Consider the following 20,170-nt stretch of genomic DNA (forward strand, 5'->3'; position numbering starts at 1 on the left):
ATTTTGCTCTTGTCTGTGTGAAACAGTAACAGGCACATGAGCTGTAAGAAGGACTGCCGTGTCTCAGTATGACTGTAGTCTCTAGTGTCACTATAAATCTCAGTCATTGACTCTGTGTATGTCACTCATTGATGCTTACATTCCCAATGCATGGAAGACAGAAATTATAAAACTAGTATGCATGAAAACTGATGCTGGTTTGTACTCCAAATTTTTGTATCCAGTTAAAATATCAGGCATGAAAACTGAAAAAAAAAAAATACTGAAAACAAAATTCGAAGGCGCGTAGCGCCAAGTTTCGCAGGCGCGTAGCGCCAAGTTTCGCAGGCGCAAAGCGCCAAGACTTCTAGCGAAGTCCGGGGGCATGCCCCCCCGGAATTTTTTTTTTTCAAGGGTGCAATTTGGTGCAATCTGGGGCTATCTGAGCCTTAAAATTGGATTCAAACATGGCCCCAAAACTATTTTACTATAACTATGACTAGGAAAAAAAAAAAAAAAAAAAAGGTTAAATACGGAAAATAAAAAAAATACGGTTTATTTTTTTCAAAAATACGGAAAATACGGAAAATACGGAGAATTTTCATGCCTGAATATGTCTGAGAAGTTGAACGCAAACCAACCATGCAGGTGTGAGCGTGTGTTGTAAGGAGTGCACTATTTTGTAACGTGGGATTATGTACATGAAATTATAAATAGGGTTTGTGTGGTGTGTATCTATGCTTTATATGTTTTTAAGGGAAAAATATTTATTACCTGTGTGTGATTACATTTTGTTTTTTATTCACAGTTGGCTGAAATATTTGCCGAGGAACGACAATGCAGTGTATTATATAATTATATATGTATTCAAAGAATAAAGACATGATGAATCTGAAGCTTGATGAATGACTTGTTTTACAGATAATCACACACACTTCAACAGACGCAGTTGATACAGTTTGGGTTTTATTTATCTAAAACATATACAAACAATAGCAGTTTAACAAAGTTGGTAAACAATGTAAAGTAAAACAACTGAAGTAACATTAAAGAGCCATGAACTGGTAATGTGAAACTGCTCTTAGGCTAATGTCAGATGGAGCTCGCAAAACACGAAACAAAAGCCGAACAAATGCAAAACATGGTGCTTTTGTGTGTTGTTTTGCTTTTGTTCGGCTTTTGTTTCGTGTTTTGCGAGCTCCGTCTGACATTAGCCTTAGACAACACGCACATCCAGTTAACAACAATAAATGCATGACTACCAAGCATCAAAAGGACTCACTGATTCACGCACAAATTCCGCGTGTGCTCAATAATTATTGATAACATTTAACACATAGGCTACAAGTTCGTGACACTGACAGTCGAAGTGGTCTGTCAAATGCTAACTTGAATCATTTGTTTCCACAGCATTATCGATAGCATCCTTGCCATCTTTTCGCAGCTGAAACGTGCCTCTTGCTCTGCGCACTAATTCTTCTTTTTTTCCACTGACAAGTTGGCCATGTTTCCGAAGAAAATCTTTCAATTCTTTCACGTTCATGCGCTCGACTGCCGCCTCTATCTTAACCGGAACTTACCGAACCAAAGGGACGAAACTCGTGCACACCTCCGGCCTCGCTAGTGAGAAAGAGCTATACGGTCTTGCTGTGTTGCATTGCGTTCAGTTTCATTCTGTGAGTTCGACAGCTACTTGACTAAATGTTGTATTTTCGCCTTACGCGACTTGTTCAGTATTGTTTTGTGCCTGTTATTTCGTCCCCAAAAACTCATTTCTGTCTTTCTATGTCTATGCTGTGAGACATAATCGCTATTACGAGTCAGTCGTGTGACAGAAAATTTTCTTGCACACTCAACTGCTGCTGTTTCACTTCGGCTACGCCGTCGTGAGACATCTACAGTCTCGTGTGCAAGAAAACTATCTGTCACACGACTAACTCGTAATAGCGGGTACTATTAACTATGTGCTGATTTAAATGACAGTATGCTATTCATGCAGTCATGGTGCCAGCTGTGTATCTGCATGCACTAAACCTCTGTTGGTATGTGAACGAGTCTATGTAACAGTAAGCTCAAAGCTCATGGATTTCATTAAGAATGATAATTGGCACAAGCATGAAGCATGCACGAATGGTACTTTTAAATACTGGATCGAATTTTCCTTATAATCTGTTCTGTGTTTTGAATCAATAATTATAGCTCCCACAACCCCAAAACACGAACCCCCACCCTCACCCACCCCTTCCTCACTCATCCCCTTCTTTCACCCCTCCTTCCACCTTCCCCCAAAAAGTGTAGACCAGACCATGGGACTTGCGCATAAAGAATACACGTAACGCTCTTGTGCACCTAACATGAGCTCCCGATATGCAAACATTTCTTGAAGAATGATGTGCTCAACACGATACACAAAAAGCTGTTGACTGTGGCTGGCAAGTCGCCTGCTGGGGTTTGTTTGGAGTGTTTGTCTGCACACTGAAAAGTGGAAAGAGTTTAAAGTAATAAAAACACGCTTTTGTCGGCGTCATTGTGTAAATGCTTTGCTTGTGTCGCAAAAAGCCACTACACACTAACGCCGCTACTTTTGTTGATTGATCTTCTCACCCAAATGTTGTTACGAACAGCTCCATAGTTATGTATTTGACTTCCTTGTCGGGCGCGTAGGCAGATCCGTAGAGGTGGTCTACTCAGTGGTTTGACAAATATATAGCAGTGAAGTGAATAGTTGGACCTGTTAAATCTGTTTTGTTTTATCTACCGTGTATTTGTTTTTGTATTCTTTTTAAATAGTAGAAATGTGAGATAACCATGCATTCCAGAGAAATCGTGTTACTCGTGTCTTTGTATTGTACAATTATCACAGCTGACCAAAATGTTGGTGAGTACAACTTTGTTGCTGTCATTGATTTCACATGTTAATTATACTCTAACAAATTGTACGATTATTTGAGCATGAGTCTACTTTTTGCTTAGTATCTTCACTGACTCAACCTATCTCCTCCTTCTTGCCTTGTGCGTGTGTGCGTGTGTGCGTGTGTGTGTGTGTGTGTGTGTGTGTGTGTGTGTGTGTGTGTGTGTGTGTGTGTGTGTATGTGTGTGTGTGTGTGTATGTGTGTGTGTGAGTGTGTGTTTGGCTCACATTTAAAGGAACAAGTTTGGTGAAGAAAATACCTTGTTTATGAACATTAATTAGTGAATGTTATCGTACAGAGGGAATACTTTTTCCCCACCTCTCCATTGCTTTGAAGGATCTATGCCTCTATCTCTGTTTCTGTCTCTGTCTCTGTCTGTCTGTCTGTCTGTCTGTCTGTCTGTCTGTCTGCCTGTCTGCCTCTCTCTCTCTCTCTCTCTCTCTCTCTCTCTCTCTCTCTCTCTCTCTCTCTCTCTCTCTCTCTCTCTCTCTCTCTAGAATGTCACCCCAAACCTTATGCCTGCTCTCCTCTTTCTTAGCCGGGCGAGAGCAGTCTGTCTGCGTTAATTCAACCGTATCCAGCAAAAGACCTGTGTTATACGGGGTTCCCCAGGGTTCTGTCCTTGGACCACTACTCTTTTCCCTGTATATTAATGATCTTCTTCTTAGTATTAATGATGACTGCGAACTCTTTGCTGACGATACGACCCTACACACTACTGATAAAAAAAATTAGACAAAGTTTATTCATCGTTGCAGAACAGTGTAGATGATCTCATTCATTGGACGGAGTATAACCACATGAGTCTTCACCCTAAAAATACCAAATACATGTTAATAACAACAAGACAAAAGCGAAAAAACATACGAAACAATCCTCATTCCATATTAATTGGTAACGACGCAATAGAAGAGGTTGGAGATCATAAAATTTTGGGAGTAAATATCGATAATAATTTGTCTTCGGCCCATCATGTTCGGTCGTTATGTAAAACGATGTCGAGAAAAATATATCAGTTAAATAGAATTAAACTTTCTAGATCAGCACTCAAGGTTATTATACTTTAATGCACATGTACAAACCATCACAGATTATTGTTCGACCATCTGGGACTCTGCCAGTGCTAATATTTTAAAACCATTGTATAGTTTACATAGGCGAGCGCTAAATCCAGTCTTGTATTTGATGATTAAAAGAAACTTAACATTCTCCCATTAAAAGAAAGATCTAAATTAAATGAAGGCGGTGCTCCTTCACAAAATACTTTCCGGCCGTGCACCACGAACTTTCGTTGCAAACTTTAAAGCCAAACCAAATCGAAAGTTTAACGTCCCATATATCCAAGGATAGATCTCTTCGAGTCAAGCTTAGCCTATTCTGGTAGCGTCCTGTGGAATTCTCTCCCGGAATTTGTGAGAGTCCCAATGAGTCTCAATACTTTCAAAAATCACCTTCCATTTTATTTAATATTAAATTACGAAAAATCACAGTGATGGAAAACTTCGTTTAGTTATATTTTCATTTGTCCAAAGCATCAGTGTTCATTTTATCCACACAAAAACGCTTAAAGTTTTAATAACACATTTACTCATGCATGTGTATTCAGCATTGTTTTCACTACGTTACATATATTTGTGTATAATAATATGTAATATGTAAATATTCATATGTTGTTGTTTTTCTCTACCTTTTTTTCCACGTGAATATCCGTGTAAATATGTGATTAGATTATATTAGTCCCCTCTCTGGGCGAGGGCTGGTTGAAAAAAAGCTCGTTGTATCTCTCTCTCTCTCTCTCTCTCTCTCTCTCTCTCTCTCTCTCTCTCTCTCTCTCTCTCTCTCTCTCTCTCTCTCTCTCTCTCTCTCTCTCTCTCTCTCTCTCTCTCTCTCTCTCTCAATGTTACCCTCAATGGGCGAGGGCCGGATGAAAAAAGCATATACATTGCTTACTCTGTTACCCTCGATAAATAAATAAAGTTCAAAGTTCAAAGTTCTCTCTCTCTCTCCCTCTCTCTCTCTCTCTCTCTCTCTCTCTCTGTCTCTCTCTCTCTGTCTCTCTCTCCCCCTCTCTCTCTCTCTCTCTCACCCGTGATTTGTAAAAATGTAAAAATATTTTACAAATCACGTCGAACCTAAAACCGCGATTTGTAAAAATGTAAAAATGGAAAAATATCGCATTCCACAAAGTAATGCATGCCTTTTATTATTATTATTTTTCTTGTTTAGAGCCTCTACGCTGGTGCATGTTGGTGCAATCCCATTTTGCCGCCGTCCCATTTTTTGCCCCATCCCATTCTCGCGACATTTCACAAGCCAAACGTCATTTTACTAACATGTCATAACAATAGCGCGACATCCCATTTTGACACCATATCCCATTTGGCCGCCATGCCGTTTCACCGCATTCTATTTCGCCCCCATCCCATTGTCGCGACATTTCACAAGCCAAGCGTCATTTTACTACCGTGTCATAACAATTGCGCGACATCCCATTTTGACACCATCCCATTTGGCCGCCATCCCATTTTTTATTTATTCTTCTTGCCAAGCCTCACTATACTACTATACTGCGTTATTCAACTAGGAAGACATTCCGTTTTCGCCAAATTCCAATTTTGCCACAATCCAAATTGTCGCGAAATAGGGATGGCGGCGAAATGGGATGACGGCAAAACGGCATGGCGACAAAATGGAATGTGGCGCTAGTGGTATGACACGGTGGTAAAATGACTCTTGGCCTGTGAAATGTCGCGAAAATGGGATGGGGCAAAATGGGATAACGGCGAAACGGGATTGCGCCAAAATGGGATGTGGAGCTAATGGTACATGACATGGTGGTAACATGACACTTGGCCTGTAAAATGTCGCGAAAATGGGATGGGGGCGAAATGGGCTAACGGCGAAACGGGATTGCGTCAAAATGGGATGTGGAGCTAATGGTGCATGATGTGGTGGTAAAATGACACTAGGCCTGAGAAATGTCGCCAAAATGGGATGGGGGCGAATTGGGATAACGGCGAAACGGGACTAATAGATCCCTTGCCTTTGGGGTAGTGCGACTCTGTCACTGCTAGCTTTCCACTGGGAGGAAGCGACCGGAATTTCCCAACGATGGGACATCCTAGTAATGAAAAAAAAAAAATCTTAAGATTAACAGAGTCGCGCTACCCCAAAAGTCAAGGGATTTCGGTTTTGTCCCTTGACTTTGGAGATGACAAGAAAATATCGGGCGCAAAAACGTGATTTGTACAAGTCTCTGCATGAAAATAGCAATCATAATAAAAATAAATTGGATATGTCCGGTTTCGCACTTTTTTTGGCAACGAGCCTGTTATTGTCACGATCGTCGGAAGTTTTAAAATATGGCATTGATATGTATAAAAGTGTGTAGTTCACCACTTCATTTTTGTTTGCTCGTTTCAGTAGTGATTATTCAGTGACCTTGAGACTGCAGACGCCACATAGTGTAACGTCACACGTGCGTGTGTACAATTGAAAGATAAATCACTTTAAATTACCAGGCGCCTAGTAAAGATCATCGCAAACGTATAATTATCAAATTATCTGTCATTAACGTACTGACAACTGACATAAATGTGTCATGCACAGAAAATGTTGCGATGGGGAAGAAATACAGTCAGAGCAGCAATTATAGTACCCAAGATCGGCCCAGTAACGCTGCCAATGGCAACACAAGTGGGCTCTATGACGCAAACAACTGTATCCACACATTGCCAGCACAACAGGGAACCCACTGGTGGCAGGTGGATCTGGGCGGGACATACCCTGTCTACAACATCACCGTCTGGGGACGCGCCAACTATTGTACGTACAAGGCTGGATCGGAAAGGGGAATGGGGTTCACAAAACTCTCCCTCCCCACTCTCTATCCCGTCAAACGCACCTTTTTGTCACAAAGACAGACCCGGAATACCCCTTTCACATGCTATTTTTGTAACAGCATCTAATGGACCTTGAGCCCTCCCGCCACCCAATGCCTGGCCATTCCCTGTATCCCATCCTCGTCCAGTTTTCTTCATTGCAATGGCATCAAGTGCTTCTTAAAGACTTCATGGTTGAAGTATTTGAACCCGGAGAGAAAGAGAGAGAGAGAGAGAGAGAGAGAGAGAGAGAGAGAAAGAGAGAGAGAGAGAAAGAGAGAGAGGGAGAGAGAGATAGAGAGAGAGAGAGAGAGAGAGAGAGAGAGAGAGAGAAAGAAAGAGAAAGAGAGAGAGAACACGTCTTCCCTTAGCAATGTACATGCATGTCGTTTTTTCGCTGGACAGGGAATAGCCTTAACAGCCGTCTGTACCCGTTCACCATTACTGTGGACGGTCAGACCTGTGTCAGCGTGACGTCAGCAGCAGGCACCAGGGAGAACTCAGTCACGTGCTCTTCAGTGATGTACGGACGGGTGGTGCGTCTTAACGTAACAATGCCCGGTCAGATGCTGAACCTGTGTGAATTTCAGATATCAAGTAAGCTAACAACAATACACTAAAGTCATTAATCTACGAGACAAAATATCAATAGCATTTCAGAATGAATCAAATGTGCAACATCTTCTCCTTCTTGCCTTGTGCGTGTGTATGTGTGTGTGTGTGTGTGTGTGTGTGTGTGTGTGTGTGTGTGTGTGTGTGTGTGTGTGTGGCTTACATTTAAATGAACAAGTTTGGTGAAGAAAATACCTTGTTTATAAAAATTAATTAGTGAATGTTATCGTACAGAGGGAATACTTTTTTCCCCACCTCGTTCGCTATGCGCTTCGTTCAATAATGAATTTTCTCGATTTGCTCTATAAATCCCTTAGTGCACTGGGATGTCTCAATAACCTGACAAATAAACTTATCTGACAAAACGTCAAGTAGCTCGCTCGGAAGACACAAACGAGGCAATGATTCATATTATGCAATTGCTTATTGGTATGAGCAAAAAGGATGAGTTGATTGAAAACCGCTTACATAGGACCGAAGTTTATTACTTGTGAAGATTCACGAAAGGTATGCTACTTTTGAGATAGAGGGCATGTAGAATCGCCACGTGACGAAAACGAATTTATGGCTGTTGAAAGGACGTGTGTGTTTTATTTTGTTGTTACATACATAGTTTGAACAGTCATATTTAATCGACAACAAGACTACGGGGTTGTGTTCATTAGAAGGGTTACATTAACAAATACGCTTGCAGCGCGTAAGTTTTCCGCAAATCAATCCATGTTTGCAAACACATAATCAGATCAATTACCTGTTGTTCCACATCGGACGCTGTTTAAATGGCTGATAACTCATAACAATTTGTGGTGATAACATCCGTATCAAGCATACACCATCATTGATGTCTCTCTCGCCAAACTGCAACCCAACCAGTGTCTCAGCCATTGTCCATGCTATGCTTTGGTGTCCCTACCTTTGTACGCAACTGTAATTCGACTGATCTCTTGTGCACGTGGTCTGTGTTTCTGACATTTTTCGCCAAAGATGTTCGGTATGCTGGAATTGTTTTCAGTATGCAAGGAGGGATTCTATGGTCTTGACTGTTCTACTTCTTGTGACACGAACTGTGACGGAAGGTGCAACAGGATTACTGGTCACTGCACACGTAAGTGTAAGCCTTGTCTGAGAATGAACGTTTTCCGGAAATAACGCTGTCAGGATTTGTAAGCGCTGTGGTAGAGTTGCGCCTCGCTTTAGGGTGACAAACAATATCATGTGGTCGACTCTTTAAAGATATAGTGTCCGCGCCGCCATTTTGGAGAGTTTTTTTTGTCGAATTCGGCCGATTTGAAGATTTGGGGGAATCTAGTGTACCTTAATTAAGACGCACCTGGCCCGGTTTGCTCAATAAAGCACCACAAGTATGCTAAATAATTAAATCAAAATGAGTTTTTTGACGTCTGCTCTCCACCATTTGAAGATTAAAATTGGCACACCTTCTCAGCCGCGCTGTGCAGGTCAGAATTCGGTTCGCGGCCTAGCTGACCCAGTTGTTCCTGCCAGTGCGCCCGCACTGACTGGTTACCAGGGCAATGGAAATTCAAAATGGCGGCCAGCAGAATATCACTATCTCTGGCGAGTGCTGTTTCTGGGAGATTTACAACACATTCCCTTCATTCTATTGCCCCACTATCTTGCACCAGTCTTGTCAGCCAGGCAATTAGCTTGCTGTGTGTCCAGCCAGGGATGTTTATCCCCACTGTAATTTTTATGAGGCAGCTTCAAGTGAAACTGGCCCCTTGCACGCCGTGGATCGTGTAACTCTGCATTTGCGCCACCGCAACTTTTTCAGTGCATTACGCGGACGAAGTAGCACGCTGCAAGATAGGTCTCTCACAGAAAATGAAAATTTGTAGGACTTTCAGGCATCATCTAGATTCTTCATTAGTACATTTTAAAGAAGTATATACTCAAGGTCTAAGGTACGTGCTTTTTTAGTCGAAATGTCAGGTTTCGGCAGTTCTGAAGTCCGATTTCTGCTGGAATTGTAGCTGAAATTGCACGATTTGTCCCTTCCCTCGTAACTTCAACGAAACAGCACTAGTTGATGCATTCCCGTGATGATATCCTGTGAGCTAAACATGTCCTTTGTATTCTTGATGAATGCTGTTGCACAATTTTGTCTTTGGGTGACGCACGCGGCAAAAGAAAACACAAACAATTAGACTTCATGTTATACGCCACCGATGCTTGGTGTAATTCGCCACCGCAATTTCACGTCTTGGATGTTATTCGCCACCGCAACTGTCTAATGAATTGCATAATATGTTGAAGAGTTCAGTGATTCTGTCACTTCCAATTGAAAATATTGATTTGACACGTACGCTCACATTGTGACAATCGTACAACACACACTCACCATGTGGTACGAAGGATTAAAGCTGCTACAGTCGACTCCGGATATTACGTCACCCGTCGGGGGATGTTTTTGAGCGACGTTATACGCGGTGACGCTGTATCCGGTTCATCGGTTATAACGTCACTTTTACGCGCGGGTGATGTTATATCCGGAGTCCAAGAGTTATGTCCCTTTCTAAAGTACTGACTGTTTTAATAAAACTGTGCAGAAATGGAAAGTGCATGCATTAGTGTTGTTTAAAAATTACAACAACATATTGTTGTAAGTTTTAAACTAACTTATTACAATAATCTTTAATTCACTTCCTCATTATATAGAATTGTGGACTATTCTCTTCTTTGCGTATTTCCAAAACCTGGCTATACCATGAATACAAAATTGTATACACAACATTTTCCCCGAAATTCGGTAACAGTATCAACGTACAGTGTTGTAGGCTGCATGCTGATTCTGAGACAGGTTGCTAGTGTTGAAGTGTCAAGCTCCGTCTGGTTCCATCGACAATCTCAGTCTTTAATTATAGTGTCCGACGTTATTAGCTTTGAGGACACACACACACACATGGCTGTCGTGTATTCATATTCTGCTAGATCTTGACCTATCCTTGATGTCCGAAGAAATAACAAATCGCGTAAGGCGAAAATACATTTAGTCGAGTAGCTGTCGAACTCACAGAATGAAACTGAACGCAATGCAATTTTTCAGCAAGACTCGTAAGCATCGTCAGTCCACCGCTCATGGCAAAGGCAGTGAAATTGACAAGAAGAGCGGGGTAGTAGTTGCGCTGAGAAGGATAGCACGCTTTTCTGTACCTCTCTTCGTTTTAACTTTCTGAGCGTGTTTTTAATCCAAACATATCATATCTATGTTTTTGGAATCAGGAACCGACAAAGAATAAGATGAAAGTGTTTTTAAATTGATTTCGAAAATTTAATTTTGATAATAATTTTTATATTTTTAATTTTCAGGGCTTGTTTTTAATCCAAATATAACATATTTATATGTTTTTTTGAATCAGAAAATGATGGAGAATAAGATGAACGTAAATTTGGATCGTTTTATATTTTTTATTTTTTTTATTTTTTACAATTTTCAGATTTTTAATGACCAAGGTCATTGATCAATTTTTAAGCCACCAAGCTGAAATGCAATACTGAAGTCCGGGCTTTGTCGAAGATTATTTGACCAAAATTTCAACCAATTTGGTTGAAAAATGAGAGCGTGACAGTGCCGCCTCAACTTTCACGAAAAACCGGATGACGTCATCAAAGACATTTATCAAAAAAATGAAAAAAACCGTCTGGGGATATCATACAAAGGAACTCTCATGTCAAATTTCATAAAGATCGGTCCAGTAGTTTAGTCTGAATCGCTCTACTCACACACACACACACAGACACACACACAGACACACATACACCACGACCCTCGTCTCGATTCCCCCCTCTACGTTAAAACATTTAGTCAAAACTTGACTAAATGTAAAAATGACGAGAACTTCATGGGTCCTTATACGTAATAAATGTCTATTTGACTTATCTCGTCAACAGCAAAGTGGCTGCCCACCTTCACGCACAATCGTTCTGGTAGTAACAACTTTGGGTTCATAGTTACCCCCTTTCCCCATCCACCGTCTCCACCACATCTAGTGAGCGGGACGTTATACTCGTTAGACTACTACTGTATTATTATTATCATTATAACGTCACTTGATATAACGTCCATGGCTTTCCAAGTTGAGTCAAAATAGTGCTTTAAGAGTGCAGTATCACTTTTCTCAATTTGTCGGTTCACTGCACTTAATGTTTACCTTTACAATTTAGCCTGAGCGACCTACTCAGCCTGTCGACAACGCCCAATTGAAAGTGACGCTCAGCCTCCTCGTCGAGGGCAGTTGTAGTCTGTATTCTACGGACCAAAAAACAAACAAACGTCGTAGTCTGTTCTCATCCTCTCGACCTTCTCCTACCGTCATTTCAATAATCGAGTTTTTTTTTTATATGCGTGATTGAAGGACAGAAGTAGACAGATCCATTCGCACGCGCTCGCGCAGGAGTAACCATGTATGCTCGATATGAAACTTTTTAAAACAATTTTTTTTAGTTAAAATCAAAGACAGGAACTCACAACACGAATGAAATGGAACATTTTTCTTTTAATTAAAAACCTAGAACACTGAGGAACCTAAGTAAGGAACTCACAAAGCGAAATGAAATGATTTTTCATTACTGACTAAAAACATAGAACAGGAACTCACAAAACGAAATGAAATAAAACATTTTTCTTTTGATTAAAAACCTCGAACAGGAACTCACAAAACGCATGCAGCAAAAATGATTATGCCTTGAACCTAGTTTTCCTTGGGTCTCTAACAACGGGAAAACGGAAAAACTTGAATACCGTTAACACACAAAACTTGTGACACGTGTAGGGTAAATGAACATGCCTTGACAGGGATATAGCTCAGTTGGTAGCGCGCTGGATTTGTATTCAGTTGGCCGCTGTCAGCGCGAGTTCGATCCCAGGTTCGGCGGAAATTTATTTCACAGAGTCAACTTTGTGTGCAGACTCTCTTCGGTGTCCGAACCACCCCCCGTGTATACTACATTGGGTGTGCACGTTAAAGATCCCACGATTGACAAAAGGGTCTTTCCTGGCAAAATTGCTTAGGCACAGTTAATAATTGTCTACCATACCCGTGTGACTTGGAATAAGGCCGTGAAAGGTAAATATGCGCCGACATGGCTGCAATCTACTGGCCGTATAAAATTTCATCTCACACGGCATCACTGCAGAGCGCCTAGAACTGTACCCACGGAATATGCGCGATATAAGCCTCATTGATTGATTGACAGTCGTTCACCATGCAAACTGCTGCATATGGGGATTGATATGACGTTATAACCGACATGGATGAGTGACGTTATAACTGGGTGACGTTATATCCGGTGACGTTATATCCGAGGTTAAAATAGTCTTGGAAAGAAGGAATTGAGCCGGGACCGGTGTTTGGGTGACGATATAACGGGGTGACGTTATATCCGGCGACGTTATAAACGAAGTAGACTGTATTAGGAAATCAGAATTTGGAAAGATTTTTTTTTTTAAATTTTTGCAGATGGGCGGAATTAATTTACAGTTTTGAAATGGTGGAGGAAAACAAACAGGTAGGACCCGGAAGAAAACCACTGACGACAAGCTTTTAATGCATAGCGTAAACCCAAATTCACTTTATGAACTGTCCCGGCAAGGGATTGAACCCGCGGCCAAGGAAATCAAGCGGATCATAGGGGCAGTACGCTATCCATCCTGCCATTCGTCGCCTTACACTAAGTAATGTTCAAACCATGCGGAACGTTTTTGTACATTCTTGTATGTGTAGGGTAGTCAATCTTCCGAATGTAAATGAATGCATAAGAGAACATGAGGACAAACTTTTCATCAGCGTGCCTTCCTAAAAGTGAAATCTCATTGGTGAAAACGTTGGTCTTCATGTTCTGATGTGTCTTTATTTTGCTGCGTAATCTGTTCAGATCATCACTAGCAGTCATCGATGCATTTCCCACTTGTAATTATAGTATTTTTTTCTCACTCTTACGGGTAAGCACTGTTATATTTCCTATTGATGTCATCATACCCTAAACCTCTTGAATCTCACAGTCCCAGGGATATTTTTTGGGGGGGTCATATATATAAGCACATTCCAGTACATGTGGGTTATACACTCAAGTACAGATAAGCATACTTTTCATACAGAAGAAGAAGAAGAAGAACAAGAACAAGAAGAAGAAGAAGAAGAAGAAGAAATACTACAGTTTGATTTGTCAACTCATGGTGCCTTTAAATCCTTTGCATAGGCAACATCACGCCACGCCCCTGAGTTTAAAACTTGCAGCACTAAAGTTAAAATGCTCCTATCAATTGCTGTCAGTTTTGTGACCAAAATAAAGGTTTAAATGCCTCCACGATGTTGATACGTTTGAAAATAACAATTTGCGTAGTGCGGTGGCGAATAACAAAAAATGCGGTGGCGAGTTACATCTAACATTGAATTGATGCGGTGGCGAATTACAGAGAGTTGTTGACACTCTGTTTTTATCTGCTTCTTGCAAAGTATATATGGAACTATATACAGAGAAACTACACGTGGAGATTCATAAAACATTAAAGTTATCAGTGAACATGTCCAAGAATAACCAGTAATCTCCGTTTTGTTGCATTTGACGCAGAAACTGAAAATATGCCCAAAACATGGGGAAACGAGAAGAAAAACAGATCGTCACGATCACCAGGGCCATCAAAGCATCAAAAAATATATACAGAAATATAGCTAAGGATATAAGTTAGTGAAATGCAACACTTGAGAACATGCTGAGTGCCTAACATTCTAACAATTTAATTTATCATTCGAGAGACCTACCTCGCAGCTTGCCTCTTCGTCGGCGTTAAGCGATAAAAAGTTGCGGTGGCGCAAATGCAGAGTTACACGATCCACGGCGTGCCTTGGCACTAAGCAGGAAATGGACTCCAGATGTTAAAACAAATGCCCCCATATCTCAGTTCCCTCTAATCTTGTAGCCTTGCTGGAACTTAGACCTGTTGGCAGAGTTGCTATGCTGCTGGTTGCAATAAACAGTTCTAGGGAAGCAAGACTTGCCTGTGGGGGATAAAAGGGTGGGAGTGTCTTGGGTTTGGTCAGTACTTTGGGACGAGTGTCTACTCCCACTCACTGTGCTCTCTGTTCTGTGGAAAGCAAGCACTACTGGAATGAATATGTGCCTTATCTAAAGGAAAGTGAATGTGTTGGTATCTGTGCTGTTTTATTTTGTTGTTTTTGTGTGGACTGTGCTCATTTTGATGCCGTCAAAAGGAATTGTGAAAGTTGTATACAATACAATGGAGTGCAGGTGTACTGGATTAGCAGTTATTCATTCTACTTTCTGGTGCAAAGGTAAAGCTTGCTTGATTCATTCTGCTTGCTGTACTGTGTTTAGCATGCTTGTTGCATCTAAAACAAAACTGTATCATGTCTGTAGTAAAAGTGTGTATGACGCTATTTTTCAATGATGACAAACTTCTGTGCTAACACTTTCAAAACACACCAAAACACCTCAATCATTTAGTACTGATAAATACTTCTTACCAAATTCAAATGGGATTACAATTGCATTGAGTGGTATCTGCAGAAATCGATCTAGTCATGTGTCAAATTTCAAGAAAAAAATGCAACAAACGGCTCAGCTATCATTAAATAAAGTTGTAAGTAAGAGTATTACAGCTACGGTCAGACAGGCCAGTTTGTTGCTGGCACTGACCCTCAGCTGACTGGCTGGCTCGCTGTGTGCAGCTGGCTGGGCTATTTATAGATGGCTGCTCTAGATAACCGAATTCTCAGTGCTGGGAAGGTGTGACTGGTTTTCGTCGCGAGCGCGTGTCGTTAGCATGACGACTCAAAACAATGGCGGATGGGATAGCCGCTCAGGGACAAGCCCGCAAGTTTCAGTAAGAAATCGACTCCATGTGGTTCTGAAAGCAGCTGACTGATTCCGAACGACACAGAATCACGAGAAAGACACGCTCGGCGCACGAAATGCAAAGTTATCATCAGCAAGCAGACGGAAAGCTGGATTCAACTGAGTGTTTTACCGTTCAGTGTGTGCCGCGACGTAGCTCTATCCTGCTACTGGAGTTGTAAGTATTAAATAAAGCGAGTGTTGTCGTGTATACTTTGAAAAGACCTGGACACATTTTGCTGCCGTGTTGTATGTGTGTCTGCTGGTGTGTAGTGCGAATGAAGGATCAATCAAGCGGCCGAATGTGTCCAGTTTTCCTGTTTTTGTTTGAACACGGACACAGTGTCAGTGTGTGTGTTTGCAACTACGGTGCGTGTGTGTCTGTGCACTGCACAGGAGCTTCTATCAAAACGCCGGTCGATCTTCGTAGAAAGGGTAAGCATGCAGAAGTAAATAATGATCGACCGGCGGTTGGATACAAGCTCCTGTGGTGCACTGTATATGAGACAGAGACTGACAGAGTAGCCAGTCTGTGACTGAGTAATCCCCCTAAAAATAATTTGAGATGGAAAAAAGTAGGGTCAGTCAGCACACGTGATACTGATATCTTAACGCTTTATGGGCAGTTGTTTCTTTGCAGTCTTTGGAGGTTGTGCAACAGAACATGTTATTTATAACTGACATTTTATATTGTCAGTGGTATGAGTTTTTCTGTGCAGTAAGAACTATGATTGAAGTTTATTGGTAAAGCTTTGTGAAAGGGTTACTTTTAATGAAGAACACATTCTTCCTCAGTGTTCATTGAAGCAAACACTAAATGTGGCAGAATTTCATTCATCCTTTCTTTTTTGACTGCCATTTTAAGTGTCGCTGTGCATGTTCAAAGCTTCATGTTCAGAACTGATGTTGCTGTAGAACTATGTAATTGGCCAGCCTTTGGTTTACACTTATTGCTTTTAGATGTTGCTATGATTACTATAACAATTTTCTGACATTTTCAGGGACCAAGCACCCGGACATCAAACATTCTTGCAATGTGTGGCAATAATGGCATAACATATTTCAGACAAAAAGATCAGTAAGGTGAGTTTAAATGTTCATAATTTTGGTGTAAGTCAAGCTTATCTTTTATCTTGAGCAACTATCTCTGTCGTGTCTCTCTCAGGCTGCGCACCCGACATAAGTTGCCAGGAACCAATTCCTTGAGTGTGGCAATGGTTTACCATTTCTGGTTTACTTGAACTGCAGCCATACAGAGAGGAATTGTTGAGTGATTAAAAGTTATGGAGTCTTTAAAAAGATGTAGTTAGAGGATAAGACACTGTAAACGTTTAGAAACAGTATTTTTCTTCTTCGTGGTTATAACAACACTGCAGCATGTGTCTTCAATTTCTGAAGATGCATTATAACGACAGTGGCACCCCCCTTTTAAGACCTCAAACAATCTGAGAAAATCAAGTCTTAAAAAGGAATGAGTCTTAAAATGGGGGTAATTTTACAGACGTTATGAACAGAAAATGTGAGAAAACAAGGTTTTAAAAAGGAGGGAGTTTTAAATTTGGGGTCTTAAAAGGGGGGTTCCACTGCATTATACATGCCATGGAAATCATGATGATTTTACAGATAAATACAATGACAATTGAAAGCAATTTGCAGCCCAGTGTCTTATTATCTGATTATCTTCTGTCTATTTTTATCATTGCACCTTTGCTACAAAACTCGTGGTTACAACTTGACCAAAAGTCAATTATTATCAATAAACTAAGCAACATGCGCACACAAAAACATACTCAATTGTCGAGAACAGTGTCAGTTTTATTCCATGTAGATCTTAAATGCAAATGTACACATTTTCAGAAACAAGTCTTAGAATTCTGCATTTCAATCATATAAAAGATGTGAATTAATATAACCCACACCCATGATTTGTATTACTTCTTACTTACATACTGCCTTTCACGCCTGGTGGCGTGTAGGGCAGCGACTTGTATTACTTCAACAGGGTATAATTATGGCTTGGCTTGCTGCAACATGTCAACGAGCACTCTTCAACACATATTTGTTCTGCACAAGGTTTACTAGACCTGTCAATTCAACGCATTAATCAAGATACTTTCAGGACCCTTCCCCAGACTTTATTGTTCATGTCAGCTGTTCTTTGTGCCAGATTGTGTATCCCTTTTGACTGACAATAATGCTGCAGAGGGAAATACCACAGTGGAACTTGTAAAATTCTGTGAAAATCAGCTATGTCTTAAACAGGGGGAGTAAATTTACAGAGATTATAAACAGAAAATCCAAAAAAACAGGATCTTAAAGAAGGGGGGAGGGGGGCTGTAAATGAGGGTTCCACTGCACAGCTAAAAGTGATCTTTCTCTGCAGGTACAATATAGTGTCTACAATACAAAGATGGTTTGCAGTGGAGGTTGACGTTGCAAAGTCCTATGCACACATCACTGAACACAAAGTTCGTCCCCAAAAGGCGGAGCAGCAGGGAAGTTTTCTACAAGCCAGAACCCCCAAGTCTATCTAATCCCACGGTCTACACATCTGGTCCCCACAATGCCCTCCATCTACCAAGGAAATTGTTTTACAGCAACAGTCACAATAATTGTAGGTTTACCTTTATTTCTGCTCATTTGAGTTTATTTTATGCAAAGAATTGCAAGTGAAATCACATGTATATATATATACCTGTATTATCCCAATACCTACACGAAACTATACTGAGGCTAGAAATTAAAATTAGGAACAATATTAGTACTGTAAACTGCCTTTTAAGTGTCCATCCGCTTAATGCACAGATTTTGCCCATAGTAGGGGGTGGGGCGTTTACTAGGTACTGTGCCTGTGCAGGATCAGTTCCTCGTTAGAAATGGTGATATTTGGTATCTTGGTGTGAACATTTTAATAGGAGATGTATCTGTGCACAATTAGTCACCCTGTAAGTATCTTTCGCCTGATATGCAAGTGTCTAAACAGAAGAAAAAAACACTAAAAACCCAACAAAAAATTCACTGAGAGTGAATGAACACACATCCTAAAAACCACAAAGTGAATAGTCAGTCAGTCAGTCATTGATACTGATCCAATCAATAGGAAATGGCGTAACCAAACACTGGTCGTTTCACATGCTCCCTTATATCACTAAAATCAGACCTCTTCAACTTCCGAAGACGCTCTCTCATCTCCATCTTCTTTTCACAGGGCTATCCAGATACTCCAGTGACCAGAGTATAAAATAAACATTATAGTTGTCTTTCAGCATTCCCTAGAATGACAAATCACAATGTCACTACAGGGTGCAGAACTGTGCACATCATTTAACACACACACACACACACACACACACACACACACACACACACACACACACACACACACACACACACAAAACACACAACATATGTTGACGACACTGATCCAAATGTTGGAGGATGGGCGTTAACTAGGTACTGCGGGCGCTGAAAAGGTAGTTTATGGTACATAAAAAAAGCAAAAAACAATGTGCTTTGAGAGATAAAACATACACACATTCAGAACGGTGCTAAATACAGAGTATGGTTACACCAACCCCCAACCAAATGTACTTCATATAACACCACAATGTACTTCAATACAGGCGACTAGGACGAAAGTCAGTGTACTGGCCAGTTGGATCTAAATTGTCATTCCTATGACCCATACACAGCAACTGCACATGGCGACTCTTACACCTTCACCCAAATATGTATGTCCACAATGCAAGCTGTGTGAATGTTGCGTATCGTTTTGTTTTATTGATATTCCCATCCTCTTCTTCTTCCAGGGCGAGGGCACCTCCAATCTCTTCTCTGTGTGTGGGCCAGTGGGAGCCTGCTGTCATCAAGCACCAGTGCCTTGAAGTCCTGGAGCATACACAGAAAACCATCCATCACTAAAGACGCTTGATTCAGAATCAAACTTCAAATAATAAACATGAACCAAATGCAAGAAAAAGTGTGAAAATAAAAAGTAAAAGAATAGTATTTGTAATCTATTCATCTATGTAATGGGGTGCAGGTGTGAGTAAAAGGTGTGTGTGTGTGGTGGTGGGGGGGGATTTACTTGTAGGCATAGGCTTTCCAGATTGTTGGCATTCTGACACATTGACCAGTGGCACTGTGTAAAAATGTGTTCCAGTACTACCGATGAGCAAAAGTGCCAGTTACACATCTCTAGGTACTTGGAATGAATGCCCAGTTTACCCATGCATTGAACAGTAAAACCTAAGTTCCCCCCCCCCCCCCCTTTTTTTTCTAAACATTTGTCTTTTAAGACATTACTTTCTCAGATTTCTGTTTATAACCTCCATTCTAACACATATTGCTTTTTACATTTAGTCAAGTTTTGATCTTTAATTGAGTTTGTAATATCTTAAAAGAAGGGCTCCACTGTATCTCTAATTTTTTTCTGCACAAGTCCTATTGAAGCAGCAATAGCCAAGTGCTAAACCGCATAAAGGCCTGTTTGGTATACTATTCGATTCTGATGTTTCAAGCAGAACTGCTGTGTGACATGTGGTTGGAAAATGTGTCTCAGGGATTGTCTTGATTTTCAAACAATTGAACAGGAAGGCAGACATGAATTTGAACTACAAGGCATACACAATTCTAAAACCTAAACATCATAATTATGACTTCCTACATTTTTAGCATGATCATGGAATCTGCTAGCCAATGTGTCATATATATTATACAGATCATTATGGAGGCACAAATAATCCCCTCAATCTGAAAAATATCCTTCGTTTACAAAGAGCAAATGGGTGTAGTTTAAACAGTAAACAACAATTCATATTTCAGAATACAGTGGAACCCCCTTTTACGACCCCCCAAAATCTGAGAAAATAAGGTCTTAAAAAGCAAGAAGTCTTACAATGAAGGTACATTTGC

At 40.7% G+C, this 20,170-nt stretch overlaps 1 protein-coding gene and 1 long non-coding RNA gene across 9 annotated transcripts; both read left to right on the forward strand.

The window, feature by feature from the left end:
- Window positions 1-6,310: 6,310 nt before the first annotated feature.
- LOC138957720 (uncharacterized) lies at window positions 6,311-9,089 on the forward strand. The gene is made up of 4 exons (XM_070328781.1): window positions 6,311-6,716; window positions 7,178-7,369; window positions 8,397-8,489; window positions 8,842-9,089. Exons 1-4 carry the CDS (start codon window positions 6,512-6,514, stop codon window positions 9,087-9,089), a joined length of 738 nt encoding a protein of 245 aa, XP_070184882.1. The 5' UTR covers window positions 6,311-6,511.
- Window positions 9,090-15,415: 6,326 nt separating this feature from the next.
- LOC138957721 (uncharacterized) lies at window positions 15,416-19,261 on the forward strand. Of its 8 annotated transcripts, none has more exons than XR_011453146.1 (4): window positions 15,416-15,434; window positions 16,258-16,339; window positions 17,640-17,870; window positions 19,066-19,261. It is a non-coding gene; the product is annotated as an uncharacterized lncRNA (long non-coding RNA). The 8 variants fall into 8 exon arrangements; XR_011453147.1 differs by lacking the exon at window positions 15,416-15,434 and adding an exon at window positions 15,479-15,521; XR_011453145.1 differs by lacking the exon at window positions 15,416-15,434 and adding an exon at window positions 15,504-15,625.
- Window positions 19,262-20,170: the final 909 nt, after the last annotated feature.

This window comes from Littorina saxatilis, unplaced genomic scaffold (assembly GCF_037325665.1).
Source record: "Littorina saxatilis isolate snail1 unplaced genomic scaffold, US_GU_Lsax_2.0 scaffold_511, whole genome shotgun sequence".
NCBI lineage: Eukaryota > Metazoa > Mollusca > Gastropoda > Littorinimorpha > Littorinidae > Littorina > Littorina saxatilis.

Excerpts from the sequence above, each read along its gene's own strand:
- LOC138957720 (XM_070328781.1), top strand. The coding sequence starts at position 6,512 with ATGGGGAAGAAATACAGTCAGAGCAGCAATTATAGTACCCAAGATCGG. Across the intron at positions 6,717-7,177 it reads CTGGGGACGCGCCAACTATT|GGAATAGCCTTAACAGCCGT; the intron begins GTACGTACAAGG and ends TTCGCTGGACAG. Across the intron at positions 8,490-8,841 it reads GATTACTGGTCACTGCACAC|GTCAGAATTCGGTTCGCGGC; the intron begins GTAAGTGTAAGC and ends CGCGCTGTGCAG.